The 14,332-nt window shown below is 42.1% G+C and overlaps 1 protein-coding gene across 4 annotated transcripts in view; it reads left to right on the forward strand.

The window, feature by feature from the left end:
* LHFPL2 (LHFPL tetraspan subfamily member 2) overlaps window positions 1–13,540 on the forward strand; it is a 165,382-nt gene extending 151,842 nt beyond the window's left edge. For all 4 annotated transcript variants that reach the window (XM_019462926.2, XM_019462925.2, XM_019462927.2 and 1 more), the window contains one exon: window positions 9,483–13,540. In XM_019462926.2, coding sequence (XP_019318471.1) covers window positions 9,483–9,739 — 257 coding nt within the window. In that variant the 3' untranslated portion in view covers window positions 9,740–13,540. The remainder of the gene's footprint in view (window positions 1–9,482) is intronic.
* Window positions 13,541–14,332: the final 792 nt, after the last annotated feature.

Here is a 14,332-nt window from a genome sequence, read left to right on the forward strand (position 1 = left end):
ATGACAGATTCAATGGGTGGGAACTGGAGATGGTCTGATACAGTGTGCCTTCTTCATGATGTATGTTTGCCTTGGGGTACTGTAAAAGAGATGTGTCTTCACCTAGTAACAGTTGATGACCTACAAATAGCCATTAAGGACGGCCAAAATGACTTCCAACTGTCAGTATGAAAGATGATTTGGGGAAGAATTCAAATTTAGACAGAAGAGAGAGCTAAACATCCAGGTAAATGTTAACCAGCATCCCTAGGTTTGTTGTAAATCACCCTGTACATCAGTTGTTGTACCACATGATGGTTCCAGACTTAGAGGTAAATAACTCAACATGGTATTCCTCTCCTGGAATGCACACCACACACATCAGATGCTAACATGTGACCCTGCCTTCTGGGCTGCTGATGAGGTGGGGGCTGGGGGGAGTCTTTTCCTGGGCTAAAGAGCATTTCTGTGTTCTCTGCCTTCAATTCTGGCACCTTCTGTCGGTCTTTACATTCTCCAGACTTATGCTGCTTCTAGGTACCACCCTTACCTCTTTGCAAACTGCCATGGTCCACCTCCTTCATTTACCCTTGTATCCTTCTACCTTCTGTCACCTGCCATTTTTCCTGAACTTCCCCAGGGGTATCCCTGCACTGATTCCCTCCCCTCTGGTGTCTTGGAAAGTTCCCACAAGTCAGCCACAGCTTCGCTCTCTTTTTAGCTGTCCTCACTGCAGCCAGCCATTGTTGGAAACAGTTTCAGAGTTTTGAGGCTAAACTAAGGCTAATTGCTAGATAACTGAAAATCTGTTACATTTAATTGGCTTAATACCCTTTTCTTTGTGTTCTCCCAAAGAACATCATTTTCTATAGCTAGAAAGGAGGTTTTCCTTGCCTGCAGTCAAGTAAAAGGCCAGTACCGTGGTTTGGACCTTGTGTGGGTTTCATTAGTAAGTATGGCTGTTGTGTTGGCCAAAATTACCAACACCAGAGATCCACGTTATTGACTGAAGCTTTTCTTCCAACCATTTAAAAAACTTGTCAAGTATGTTACATTAGTTTTCTTTAAGATGTGACATCTGCATCACAGCACTGTCTTTTCATCCATCCCACAAATATTTACTGAGCACCTTTTATAGGTCTTACATTGTTCTAGTCAATTGGGATAAAGAATAACCTAAGTTCTTTCTCTTCATGCAATTTACACTGAAGATGGCAGAGACACAGTAAACCAAATAAGTAAATTATTTAGTATATTAAAAGGTGATGGATGCTACAGAAGAAAAAAAGGTGTAGCCAGGGTAAGAGAGGTTAGGTATGCTGGGATGATAAGAGGACAAATTTTAATATGAAATAGGCTAGTCAGCATAGAATTCAGGGAGAACAGATTTAAAGACTTAAAAGGAGATAAAGGAGTCAGCCCTATGGGTAATCAGGAGAAGGAGCTTTCCAGGCCCAGAGAACAGTTAGAAGGAAGGCTCATAGGCCTTGCTGATAGAGAGCTGTGGACTCTGAGAGAAAGAGCAGAGTCAACAATATGCTAAGGTTTTTGGCCTGAGCAGGTATAAGAACTGAACTCCTATTTGCAGATGTGAAGTCCACAGAGCAAAGATAAGCTTGTGAAGTGGGGAGGGACAAGAGTTATGTTTGCACATAATTTTCAAGTACCTTGTTAGACATCCAAGTAGAGATCAGGTAGACAGTTGGATATGCACATCTGGAGATGAGAGCCTAGAGTATTTAAAGCCATGGGACCAAGTGTGATCGATGAAGAGAATACAGAGAAGAGGACAAAGGATTGAGCCCCGGGCACTCTAGAGTTAAGATATTGGAAAGTTAAGGAAGAACAGCAAAGGATGCTGAGGAGAAAAAGCCAACATGGCAGATGAGCTAAAATTCTTGCAAGGAGGACTGTTTTGCTTTAATCCTTTATTGTCGGTACTTTTTGAACTTGTTGATTGGAGTTCCCCATAAGCCTGGAATGCTCTCTGAACGGTGTCCTAGAATGGGGCTGGGATACTAGAAGCCAGTCAGTCATTCTCTGGTCTTACTTGCCTTGCTTCTTGTTAGAGAGATGGCTGCCTTGGAGAAAGGGAATGAGGTGTAGGGGTGTGGTGTCAGGGGCAGCCTCCTGGCATTATGCTGTGGTGAACTGAGCTGCGTCCACAAAACCTGGAGCCAGGCTAAGCTAGGTCCACATCCCAGACCTCTGAGTCACAGGGTAGACCTGAAAGGGGTCCCCAGCAGTGTTCCTAGAAGAGTCAGTGGCTATTTCAAAGAAGTAAATTGAACTCTTGACCTCTGTTATCTAAAGTTAACTGTGACACACCCATCAGGTTTATGGTACACGCTAAGACAAAATTGTGATGTACACTAATAAATAAAACTTGCTGCCCTCAAGGGGCTCAGAGTCCTACCAGGGTACTGCTGTATCCTGAGGGCTGAGTATAATGACTGGCACTGAGGCGAGAACTCAGTAAATAGCTGTTGAATAAATATACAAAAATAACAATGTGATAAAGAGCTGAAGAGGAATATGCACAGGGTGAAAGCACACAGAGGATACCATTCTGGCAGGAAGTGATGACACATGTTTCACATGGAGGGGACATCTGAATTGGGGGACAGGGGATATTTCCAGGTAGATGACTACCCAAGGGGTCAGCAGGAATATAAGGCCCCTTGTTCAGGGAATGGTGATATGTGTGGTGTGACCAGATTCCTTGAGGATTACTGGCCTAAAAGTGTTTAAAGCCTATGAAACCCTACATGACCCCAGTCCTCTACCCCTGCTGTGGCCCCTGGACTGTGTCAGGCAGCAGGACAAGTACATGGTATATACTCAGCACACACTCCCCGTGAATTACCTAATTGGAACCCAAATTTATCTAAAGCTAGTAAGCCTACTGTCAACTATCTGCTGTGTGCTCACTCTCCAGAGAGATTAGGATATTTCATAGCTTTAGAATGAGCTTCTTGATTACAATCTAGTGGAGGCTCAGTGTTGTGTCCCTCGCTGGGGGCCTCGCTACAGGTTGACAGTAGCAGTAACAGATGGCCTTCTTTTCTTCCTGTCCTTAGAAAATTGCTTTGCAAACTAAGGTCTAGCCTGTCTTGGCAGTTTTGTCTGGAAGCCTGTCTGAAGAGGAGGTAGGAACGTGATGCCCAAAGACCCACTTGTTTTTCTGTAGAACAGGAGCCAGCCTTTGGTTCTGATGTTTTCAGCCCAGGAAAAATGGCTTTCTTCCACAAAAATGGTGGGTGACCCACAAAAGACAAGAAAACTTGAGTCCATACCCTTGGCCAGCTGGTGGTAAAAGAGTGACAATTGTGTGTTTGATCTTGAGGGAAGGAGGCGATGCTCTAACAGCCAAGGAGAGACTGAAACAGCATGGAGACTTTCTTCACTTCCTCCACAGACTAAAGAGCTATGGTTCAGACTGGGCTCCCCCATTCCTGGCATCTCATAAAACGTGAGGTAGTCATCTTCAGCTCAAGTAAAGTATTATTTATTATATTCAGCAACTCCTAGTCTTTCTAAATTTGGGGGCTTGGCAGGATTATGGAGATGTTCGTCTTCGCACCTAAAGGATTTCCTTAAAATGTACATTTGCTATCATTATTTGATTCCAGGGCAGTAGTTCAAAAATTACATAAGATATACAACTCTGTGGTTGGTCTAATTACAGTCAATGAATGTGGGTCACAAAGCAAGAGGGTGAGGACTTTACTCTTCTTGGTGCATTTCATTCATGTTTTTGGTTTTTTTTTAGAACCTTCTAGATTTTAGGCACTGAAAATGCTGTAATAAGACATAGCTCCTATCCTCTTAGAGCTCATGTAGTTTAATTATTTGAGTTAAATCCAAACCACATGTTTAGGTTGACCACAGAGACTGAAAACTCCTATGCAGCAAGATCACACGGCTGGGAATCCAGGGTTGAATCTGAAAGCTCCATCCGGGTAGGGGTAGATATTACTAAAACAGCAGAGGGGCGTGGTGGGCACTGCACTGTGATAGCTCATGTGATACATCATGAGAGAACCGACACCGTGTGGTTGGCCTCACTGGACTTGTCAGGGCTCTGTGTCCGGCCTGTGGTGGCGTCTTGGGTAGTCCAAGTAACTAACCACCAGTTTCTTTTCATTTTTTTCTTCCCCAAAGTTAAGTCATCCCCAGGTGACCCCATGGTGAGCAGATGCTGGCATCTTCTAATCCTCTTGGGGCAACAAACTGGAAGGCTGCTAACAAGAGAGGAGATGGGGTACAGAGATGAGGATATCTTTTAAAGTTGTAGAAAATGGTACCTTCTCGGGTACCGTTCTAACAAGTTGAGCCATGGCAGAGGTTATCAGCCCTCTGAATGACTTCCTGTCTCTTTCAGTGCTAGCTGTTTTCTTTGGTCGCTGGGCAGTATCATTCTCCCTGCTTTTCTTCCTCCCAGCTGGGCCAATCACTGCTCAACCAGGCACATGGGGAGATATGCCAGTCAGAAGAAAAGCAAAGGCCCACTGGCCTAGTCCCTTTCTCTATCACCCCTCTCCCCAAACAGTAATGCTTTAGGGCAAGGTGATAGACCCCAGAGACAACTACGGGCTGACCTAACTTCAGAAACTACTTTTTTAATAGCGGCAGAGGAAGATCAGACCATTTTCTGGCATGGCTCTTATGTTAAACTCACTCCAGAGCACACTTCACCTGCCATTTGGTCTCTAGCTATAACCCACAACCAAGCTGAGTGCCCCTGGGTGGTATACTCCAAATTGAGGACCAGAAGAACCATTCCCGATATGCAGCAGACTTGGGAGGTCTTACTACATTCTTCTGCCTGTTGTCTGACGTGCCTGTTTAAGACTTTAATTCGGTCTCATTAGCTGGTATCATTAAGCCTATTTTGAAGGTCAGGGCTTAAGTTTGCTTCTAAACACTGGGATTCACAGACCTGCAACAGGACAGTGGGACAGGATAAACCAAGAGTCGTCATTTCCTTTCCTGCTGGCACATTTCATTCTTATTGACTGGTATCTGTCAAGTTTTAAGTGGTTTTCACGGGATGCACCGTGGTTTAGAGATATTTTATTACAGGTTTAACTATGTTCCCAGCACTATTCTGAGTCCTGGCTTCATAGTGCTTAACCATGTAATACAAAAGTCCCTGCCCTCGTGGAGTTTAAAGTCTAGGATGGAGATGGAAACAAAGTAAAATAGTAGGTTGAACTACATTTTGTGTCCATTTTTGTAGGTCACAAATGGTCAAATAGTGAAAGTTTCATATGATTCAAAGTAATATATTCTATGTTAGTAATCATAAATGCTAAGGAGAAATAAAGCAAGGACAGTGGGGAGATAGAGGGTTGGAATTTTAAATAGATTGGTATGGAAGACCACACCAACACGGTGGCATCTGTAGCCTAAAAGCCATCTGGAAGGAAGACACTGCTGGAAAGAGGAATAGCAAGTGCAAAGGCCCGAGCATGGCTGGATGTCCGTGAAAAAGCCCTCTGGCTGGTGAGGCTGGAGCAGAGAGCACAGGGTTACAAAGGCAGGCAGGGGTCAGTTTGAACAGGTAATAGGGAGCCGGATGGCAGGGCCTTGAAGGCCAAAGAGAAAGAGAAAGTTGGATTTTACTCTGAGATGGGGAACCCTAATGGATCTGTTTCTCGCTTTTATTAACAAGCAAAAAAAAATCTGTTAGAGTGGTGTTTCAGTGCTAAGGAATGCTTGTTAGGGCCCAGGCTGCTCATAAGATGCACTGGGCCTGAGAGCAGTGGAGTTAGGACATTGTAAGGTAGGGACTAAGCGTGGCAGTCACTGGAGAGGGCCACCTGAATCATTAAACTTTCTGGAATTCCTTTGGTAGAGAGCCTGTGTGTAAATACCAGAGAGAAGAAAAATGGGACTTTTTTTTTTTTTGCTTACCCAAAGGCCCACTGTTTCCTTTCTCTCAATGAGACGTAGGTCTTGCATTTTCATGGCATTAACTGTGCTGGTAACAACTCTGATGAGTGTTGGGAGGAGAGATCCCAAAAGCCACGGCAAGGTACATGGTAGCCATTTCCCCCCTCTGAGAATCTGGTTAAGGCACTCTTGTGTTTGTCTAGGCTGGCAGCCCTGGGTGGCAGCCTGTGGTTTCAGCACAGATGGCACCCACCAGGGCTTGCAGAAATACCAGGGCCCACTTTTTTTACCCTCCCACATGGACTGCCCTGTGGGCTTATAAATATTCAAGCTGAGGCTTTGGACAAACTCATAAGCATGGCACCCTTCTATGTTAAGAAAAGCCTCCCTGCTGTCCTTATTCACAAATTGGCCAATAGCTGCCACAGGATTTTAAGCTGGGCTGACGCACTATTAGAACCTTAGCTGAGCTATTAGAAAGGGGGAACAGCTAGAAGCACTAAGGAGCAGTGTTGGAGAGAATATTTGTGACTGCTTGGTCAAGAGGGATCTGATATTAAAATAAAGACTGTATTATTTAATTATTTTGAAACTGCCTACTTCCCACAAGGATCTGAAATAGCCAAATTAAGGTATTTTTTATGTCCTAAAACCAACTCCATCCCTGTGTAAAGGCAAACTCTATGCTTTCTGTCTTGATCATATTAAGAAACATTACTTCTGTGGCTTAAGCCCAATAATAAAATGATATACATAATTAATATTTAATCAGAGCCACAATTTAAATATGAACACTCGGGTCTTTTATAGGGACAAGCAGCTAATTAGGCTCCCTTGCCTAGAGCTTGACCATAGAGCCTCCATGCCAGAGAGTCTCTGAATCCTTGCAGAAGTCTCAGCCATGGTCCCTCACCATTTCCAGGGTGGTAACTTAGTACCTGTGGGTGGAGACTACCAAAGTTCCATGTTCCTTGGGTGAAGTTTCCTAGGGAATGAGATGGAGATTAATCAGGCTTTATCATAGGCCCTTTGAAATACAAAAGAATTTGCTCAGTAATTTTAGATCTCCCCAGCTGAATAAAGTATGTTCCGATGGAGGAGAGTATATATATTCTTCCAAGGTTATTAAGTTGTAGCTTGGGTTCTCCCCTCCTCCCCACCCAATTACTACATCTTTCAAAATATACCCTCAAAATTGAACGGGTTTGCTTATTCATAACTGGTGAACTTTAAACTGTGCTTTTATATGGGAGGGATCTGCCAAAGGTTTTCACCTATTGTCAGCTGCTAGTCTGTTCCAGTTTTGTTACTGCCATTACTATTAGGGACATGGAAAGTATTTTTTAGGTGCTTTTAACATTCACAACTATTTTATGAGTTAAGGATTAGCCATTGTACAGGTGAGGAATCATAATCAGACAAAAGAGATTTTTTTCTAAGGGCACCAGTCTTAACTGGCAAAAGCTTGGGTTCAAACCCCTGTCATACCCTGAACTCAGAGCTTGTAACTATTAACTGACCTACCTCTTAATTTAGTGAGTCTTTGCTAAGACCTTGCATATTCTAGAGTACCAACACATTCTTCACTGGCGGCCTGGCCTTATCCTTGGGGGAATTAGCTCCTTTCACTTACGCATCTGACTGTGGAGGGCATTTCTCTACCTACTTCCTAGCACTCTGACCTATGGAGAAATAAAGGGTTGCAGGGTTGCAAAGACTTCATTTTTGAAGCACCCTTCTTCAGACAGTGAACAGAGGAACCAGTTCTCTCTATTCCATCCCTGCTAGAAAGTCCTCTAAGGCCTCCAGAGTAGAACAATGGAATTAATTAGGGAAGCAGGGATGGTCAGATCCAAAATCAGACATGAAATGCCATGCTTGGTGAGAAGATGTCATCATAGGATGAAGACAGAACCATGAAAGTTGTGATCTGTGGTTTGAAACACAGCCCTTGATCTTGTTCAAACCTAATACTACTACAGGTTCAGTCACGTTCTTTTTTGTGGGAAAGTTGCTGTAATGACTTGGAAGCTTTGGTATGGTAAACCCAGAGAATTTCAGTAAAGGTAGGAAGACAGAATTTAGAACCAAGATTAAATGAGGAGGATAGAATTGCCACTGCAAGGTATCTGAAAAAGCTTTTGGGGGATATAAATTAGCAATCTTGATTATACAGGTGTCATTTTGCAGAGAAAACTTTTTTTCTCCTGCCACATAAAATAAAGCCATCCTCTTGCGGCATTCTTTCTACCGAGAAGGTTACATTAGGTAAGATTTGGGGCCCTCTGTTGCCTTTGTCATTTCAGGTTCTGGACTTCCTTATGAGCAGCTTCTGGTATGGGACTGGTAGCCAGGGCTAGAGGGGGGCAGGCAATGCACTCACTCTCTCCCACAGGGCAGACCCCTGAAAGTGATGGTCTCCTTACATTTTGTCTCACTTGCTTTGCCTTAGTCCTCAACTCCTAGAGCTGGCAAGAGAACTCTCAGTTACATAGCAGTGAAGCCATAAGGAACAGAAAAATGGACACATTAACACAAGTTAATGATAGGGTGGTGGGGTCAGCAAAGTGGCAACAGAGCTTATTAGTGTCTACTCAGGGCCAAATTCATTTAAAAGCATTCTAAAAGAATTCAGACAAAACAATTCTGAAGTTTGCAGTGTGTTTTTCTTTTAATTAAAAAAAAATTTTTTTTAATGTTTATTCATTTTCTGAGAGACAGAGAGAGACAGAGCATGAGTGGGAAAGGGGCAGAGAGAGGGAGACACAGAATCCAAAGCAGACTCCAGGCTCTGAGCTGTCAGCACAGAGCCCGCTGCAGGGCTCAAACTCACGAACTGCAAGATCAGGACCTGAGCCGAAGTCAGACCCTCAACCAATTGAGCCACCCAGGAGCCCCTGCGGTGTGTTTCTAAATCCTTATATAAGTATAGAAATCTCTGACTTGGGTATGCAGTTGGTTGTTGGTGAATACCAACAAAAAGACTCCTCATAGGCTTTAATTCAGGTTAAGATCTGGTCTCTTGCAATTTAACCATGGTTCTGTGTGAATTTCCTTAGAACAGGGGTTGGCAAACTTTTCCTGCAAAATTCCAGATAGTAAATAAATATTTTAGATCTTTCTTGCCCTAGGGTCTGTAGAAATTACTTACTCTGCTGTTCCAGCACCAAAGCAGCCACAGGCCAAGTCCATAAAATGAATGGTCACAGGGTATGTTCCAATAAAACTTTATTTATAGAACCAAGTCTGCATTTCACTTGTGGGCCTTAGTTTGCCAATGTCTGCCTTAGACCTATAGGAAAATGCTCAGTGCTATAAGAGCTTTGTGGGAAGAAAAAATAAGTTTAATTTGCTTTTCTAGAAATTACTGAGTTCACATTCCAGTACGTATAAAAGAGGCTAAAAATATTTCTAAGAAAGGGATGAGATTTCTTGATCAGGTTGGATTAGTTGCGTAAAATAGTCCCTGACACTTGATATTGCAAAACAGATGCCATTGCCCAAAGCAGGGAAATCAGTAACAATTACAACGTATCTGTGTAGTTATTCACTTTATACCGTAAAGCCAGGGGAGGTTCTCACCTGTCTTCTCTTCTGCCCTGCAGGACTGTTCCTTATTCTGGGTTTGATACTCTACCCTGCTGGCTGGGGCTGCCAGAAGGCCATAGGCTACTGTGGACACTATGCATCGGCCTACAAACCCGGAGACTGCTCCTTGGGCTGGGCTTTTTACACCGCCATCGGAGGCACAGTCCTCACCTTCATCTGTGCTGTCTTCTCCGCACAAGCAGAAATTGCAACCTCCAGTGACAAAGTACAGGAAGAAATTGAAGAGGGGAAAAGCCTTATATGCCTCCTTTAGTTTGGAAGAGACACAAATGCCACTTTCTGCCTATGTAACCTTGTGAAACAGCACCCCTCTGGTTTCATCATCTGAGTCAAGTGAAGAACTAGCCTTTATCTACCAAAGCCTACATTCCACAGCCTTGAGCCTTAACAGGACCAATGAGAGGCAACAGTCACCTAAGTGATGGCACTCGAGGACCACAGTGCAAAATGTCAGAGATGGAATATAAAAATACTGCATGAAGCCTGGCACAAGTTGACAAGTCTGACTTCATCTCCCCCAAGGCTCAACAAAGGATAATGATCTAAACCATTAAGGCCGCAGTTCTTCTGGTAACAAAGGAGATTGTGAGCTAGGTTTTCAGGCTATTTTGAGATGTGTTTCTGCCACAAGGCTGCATGCCTGTGAGCATCTCTGCCTCAGAATGAGGTTTGGGGGTTGGTGTTTTTGTCTCCTCCTAGTTCTTCCAAGTTTTCTCAGAGACTAAAAATGAAGACTGCATACTTACTGGGAATAGGGATGTGTGCTCAAGGGCATACAAGACACTGCCTCTTAATTAGCTGACCGAGGGGTGAGCAGGTCAGTGTGGAATGCTGTTATGGAACTTATTCTAGGCTGAATTCCTGAGTAAGGTAGATCTATTGAACTGTAATTCCAAGATTTTAGAAATTTGACTTACTTAAGGAAAGAATAAGGACTTGTATGATCATGAGAATAAAGAAGAAAATCCTGCTAGTGAAGACAAACTCATTCCAGTTCCCAGCAGTCAGGCTAGCACCAGTACTGGCCCAGTCTCCTCTTCCAATGGAGATCACATGTTTTTCTCCTAGGGTTAGGATTGAGCTTTGACTGCCAAAGGAAACCTCACCCTGTTTCCTCATTCCAGGAACAGAGATCTCTAGGCCAGCTGTGGCTCATTCAGATGTACAGTGGGAGAACTTGCCAGAATCTCAGCACTTGTGGGGAGACCTCTTCCCACTGGTAACCATGTGGTAGTCAGCTGTACTTCCAACCCCAGCAGCAACTGAATGACATTCTTTGCAGGAAAAAAGGAGCTAGTCATCTAAGTCAAGTTTCTCCAGTTACTGGTATTGATCCTGAAAGCAGACTAAAATAACATTAAAATTACTGCAATGGGTAATTTGCATCAAAGGCTTCATACCCAAAAATGCACAGAGTAGAAAGTTAATACAAAAACGAGAGCAAAACCAAGCTTAAAGCACCTGCCTATAACTGTTTACAAAAATAATGGAACACCACTATTAAAAAGGATTCAGGAGACTTTAATCGAGTTTCTGTAAGTTGCCAATAAAATGGATTGAGAAAAATGGTATTAGCCATCACTTTAAATTTACTTTGGAATGATCTCAGTGGCAAGAACCCAGTTGGGTATTGCCCCAAGCTTCAGAACTGCAGAATGATACAGAAATTTAAGCAAGTGGAGTTGGACCTGTGAGATTTCTGGAAGAATTAAAAGGATAGGTCTATTTGGGCTTATGAATCTGCTCATGTGACAGCTTGCTTTGTTTTGAAAGCTTAACAAATAATTTACTCTGCACCTGCTCTGTGTAAGGTATTGTATTCTAAGTGCCATCAGGCATAGAACCCTGATTCAGATTTTACGACCTTGCCCCAGTGAATCATCTTCAGGCTGACTCTAAAACCATGCCTTGGTGCAAAACAAATAACTGCTTTATTTGTAGATGGAATGGAGTGACTGAAATTTTATTCCCTTCTGGCCTCTGGTCTATACCACAAATCATCCTATCACACAAATTAAAAGCTAAGGGCAGGAGGGGTGGTGGTGTAGAACCCGGCCTTAATGAGTTCACCAGTGTTCGACCAAAGTTCGAAATAAGCAACATGTAGTCCTAGGACTTCTTTTGAAAAGAGAAGGGGTAAAGAGGTATCCTCATTAGCAGCCCTCGGTACAGCCTCAGGAAACAATCCTATCGAACACCACACAGAAATAGGTTACGGCAGCCAATGGACAGGGCTCCTGTCCCTGACTGTGCATTTATATGCTCTCACCAAGCCTCAATGCCCATAGTAACTACTTTTTAAACCTGAGCAGTAATTTTCATTAAAAAAAAACAAAAACAATTCCTTTTATCAGAAGATTCACTCTATTTTTTGCTGTAAAAAATAGAGAACCCATTTCCTAATTCCCTAACACTAATTTTATACTCTAACTTTCCTTCTTACAGACAAGTTCAAGTCCTAAGCCCTGACACTCCTCTGAGCATGTCCATCATCTTTACTGTCTGATTGCTCTTCGGCTTAGGTGGTGATGTATCTCTGGAACACCCTGATAACAGTAGTCACAAGGGTAAACCTTACTTGGCCAGTGTTCTACTCCATCAGTCTGAATGCTACAGAAAACAAAGCACATGCACACACACATAACCCCAAACCACTAAAAACTACTTAAGTGCTGACTTAGTAATCAGAGATGGAATTTCTCTAGCAGAGACAGAGTAAGAAGTAATGTTGGGCCTTTTAAACCTTCAGTCCATTAGCTAGGCTTTGGGGAAAATGGACCATTAAAATCATGCTAGTCTACACCAAAACTGTACAGCTGTTTAAAAACCACTGAATATGAGGAATGTGTTGACCCACACTTTGGTAATTAATATCAATCACCTCATCACCTCAGTCTCAAAGTCTAATACACCTGGACCATTACTACTACCAGAAAAGTCTTATTTATTTTTGCCTGCATCTGCGCTTAAAGTTTTGTGATGGGCTGGGCTTCTCAATGAACTCCAAGAAGGCAGAAATATCTGCCTTGGATTCTGTGGATTTTTTTAAACCTGTGTGCTAATTCAACAATGTTACATTCATTGTGTAAGGGTTTTTGTATAGTTTTCAAACCTCTGTGGTGTAATGATCTTTGTTAAACATGTAAAGTGCCATAGTCTTTTTTTATGTGTAGCATATTTAAAAAATATATATGTATATTATACATACACAAGTCTGTGTGAAAGATGTGCAATAACAAAGGTGTATGTATGTTTTGTTTTTTTTGGAAACTGGACAGGAGTCAAAACAGGGATTGTTTCTGTTTTGGCAAAGGAGAGGTAAACATTTTTTGCCTTCATGGCCTAGTCATTAACCCCGTAACAATTTAAATGCTACACAAACTGATGTGAAGACAAGACTGGTATGGAATCATTTATTCCTGGGTCTAAATTAAAATAATCACTAGATTTACGTGAAAATTAAGCCAGCACCAGGCCCAGTGAATGCTAGTCTTTCATGTGAAATGTGAAGCTGCCATGTTGCCTTTTCTGTTAGTGTGATAACTAGTAGCTGGTACATAATCACTAAGGAGCTATTTCTTAACACGCTTTGATAGACCACGTTAATGCTAGACCACTATTTAAGGGCTGCTCTCACACCTTTGTAGCCATAAGAGTCTGGCTTAGAACAGACCTCTCTGTGCAATAACATGTGGCCACTAGAAATCCCTGGCCTGTATTTGTACTGGGGCAGCAATGACTCCCAAGGGCCAAAAGAGTTAAAGGCATGAATGGGATTTCTTCTGAGACTGTGGTGAAACTCCTTCCAAGGCTGGGGGTTCATTAGGTGCTTTGGAGGAACTCAGCATCACTTGATATTCAGTAGCCACTTGAGCCAAATAGAAAATTGTATTTACCGCTAATGGACTCAATTTGAGCCTTCAAATTTGTGGTTATCCTATTGTATTGTAAACTAATACATTGTCTGTCTAGCATTGATTAGGTTCTTGTGCATATGTATTTCACAATGCCCTCCCCTCCCCAGATCTTAATTAAACCAGATTTTGGAAACTCATCCTGATTTTTTTCAAGTTTAAGTCTATTGGTTTCAATGGGATATATACAAGTTTCTCAAGAAAACATCTACCAAATTTTATGATAAACACTAAGTTATATGTAATATTAACAATAGGAAAAAATATTCAGGTACTTTATTCCATTCACTAGTAACATATATATCCCTACCTTAGGTTAGCTTTAACTTTAAGTACACATTTCTTCCTTGGAGAAGCATCAATATAAATGGGGGGGGGGGACTCTCAAATACTATACAAATATCTTAAATTTTACAGTAAATTTAAGAAATATGAAAATGCTTCTAAGTATTACAAAGGCTTTACAAAGAAATATGTGTAATAATGACAAGGAAGAAAGTCAGATGAAGGGCACCGTCTCTTCCAATATGAAGAGCCAGTTGTGGAACAGTTCCACATCCACATTTCTTGAAGGTAATCCTGCCCATAACAAGCCTTATCAAGAAGGAGAATTCTAATTTATTAATTCAAAGATGACACAACCTATTTCATAAACTCTGATTCAACTCTCCGTATCCCATGAAGCACTTATCTGACAGAATAAACAAAAATGGCTATTTCTTTTCTGATTGAGGACCCATAACAGCTGAAGCAACATTTATGCTTTGGCTTCTAAACATACCTGAAACCTGCTAGGTTTCTGATAGAAGTAAAAATTAAAAGCTGACAAAATTATTCGAATCACTCAAGAAAAAATATTCCAAACAAGTTATATAAATATCTCAAGCAAAATTGGAAATTTTTGGTTGCTTTTTCAACTATCACATCTTTAA

The sequence above is a fragment of the Panthera pardus genome, unplaced genomic scaffold (genome assembly GCF_024362965.1).
Source record: "Panthera pardus isolate Hobbes unplaced genomic scaffold, ASM2436296v1 HiC_scaffold_2, whole genome shotgun sequence".
NCBI lineage: Eukaryota > Metazoa > Chordata > Mammalia > Carnivora > Felidae > Panthera > Panthera pardus.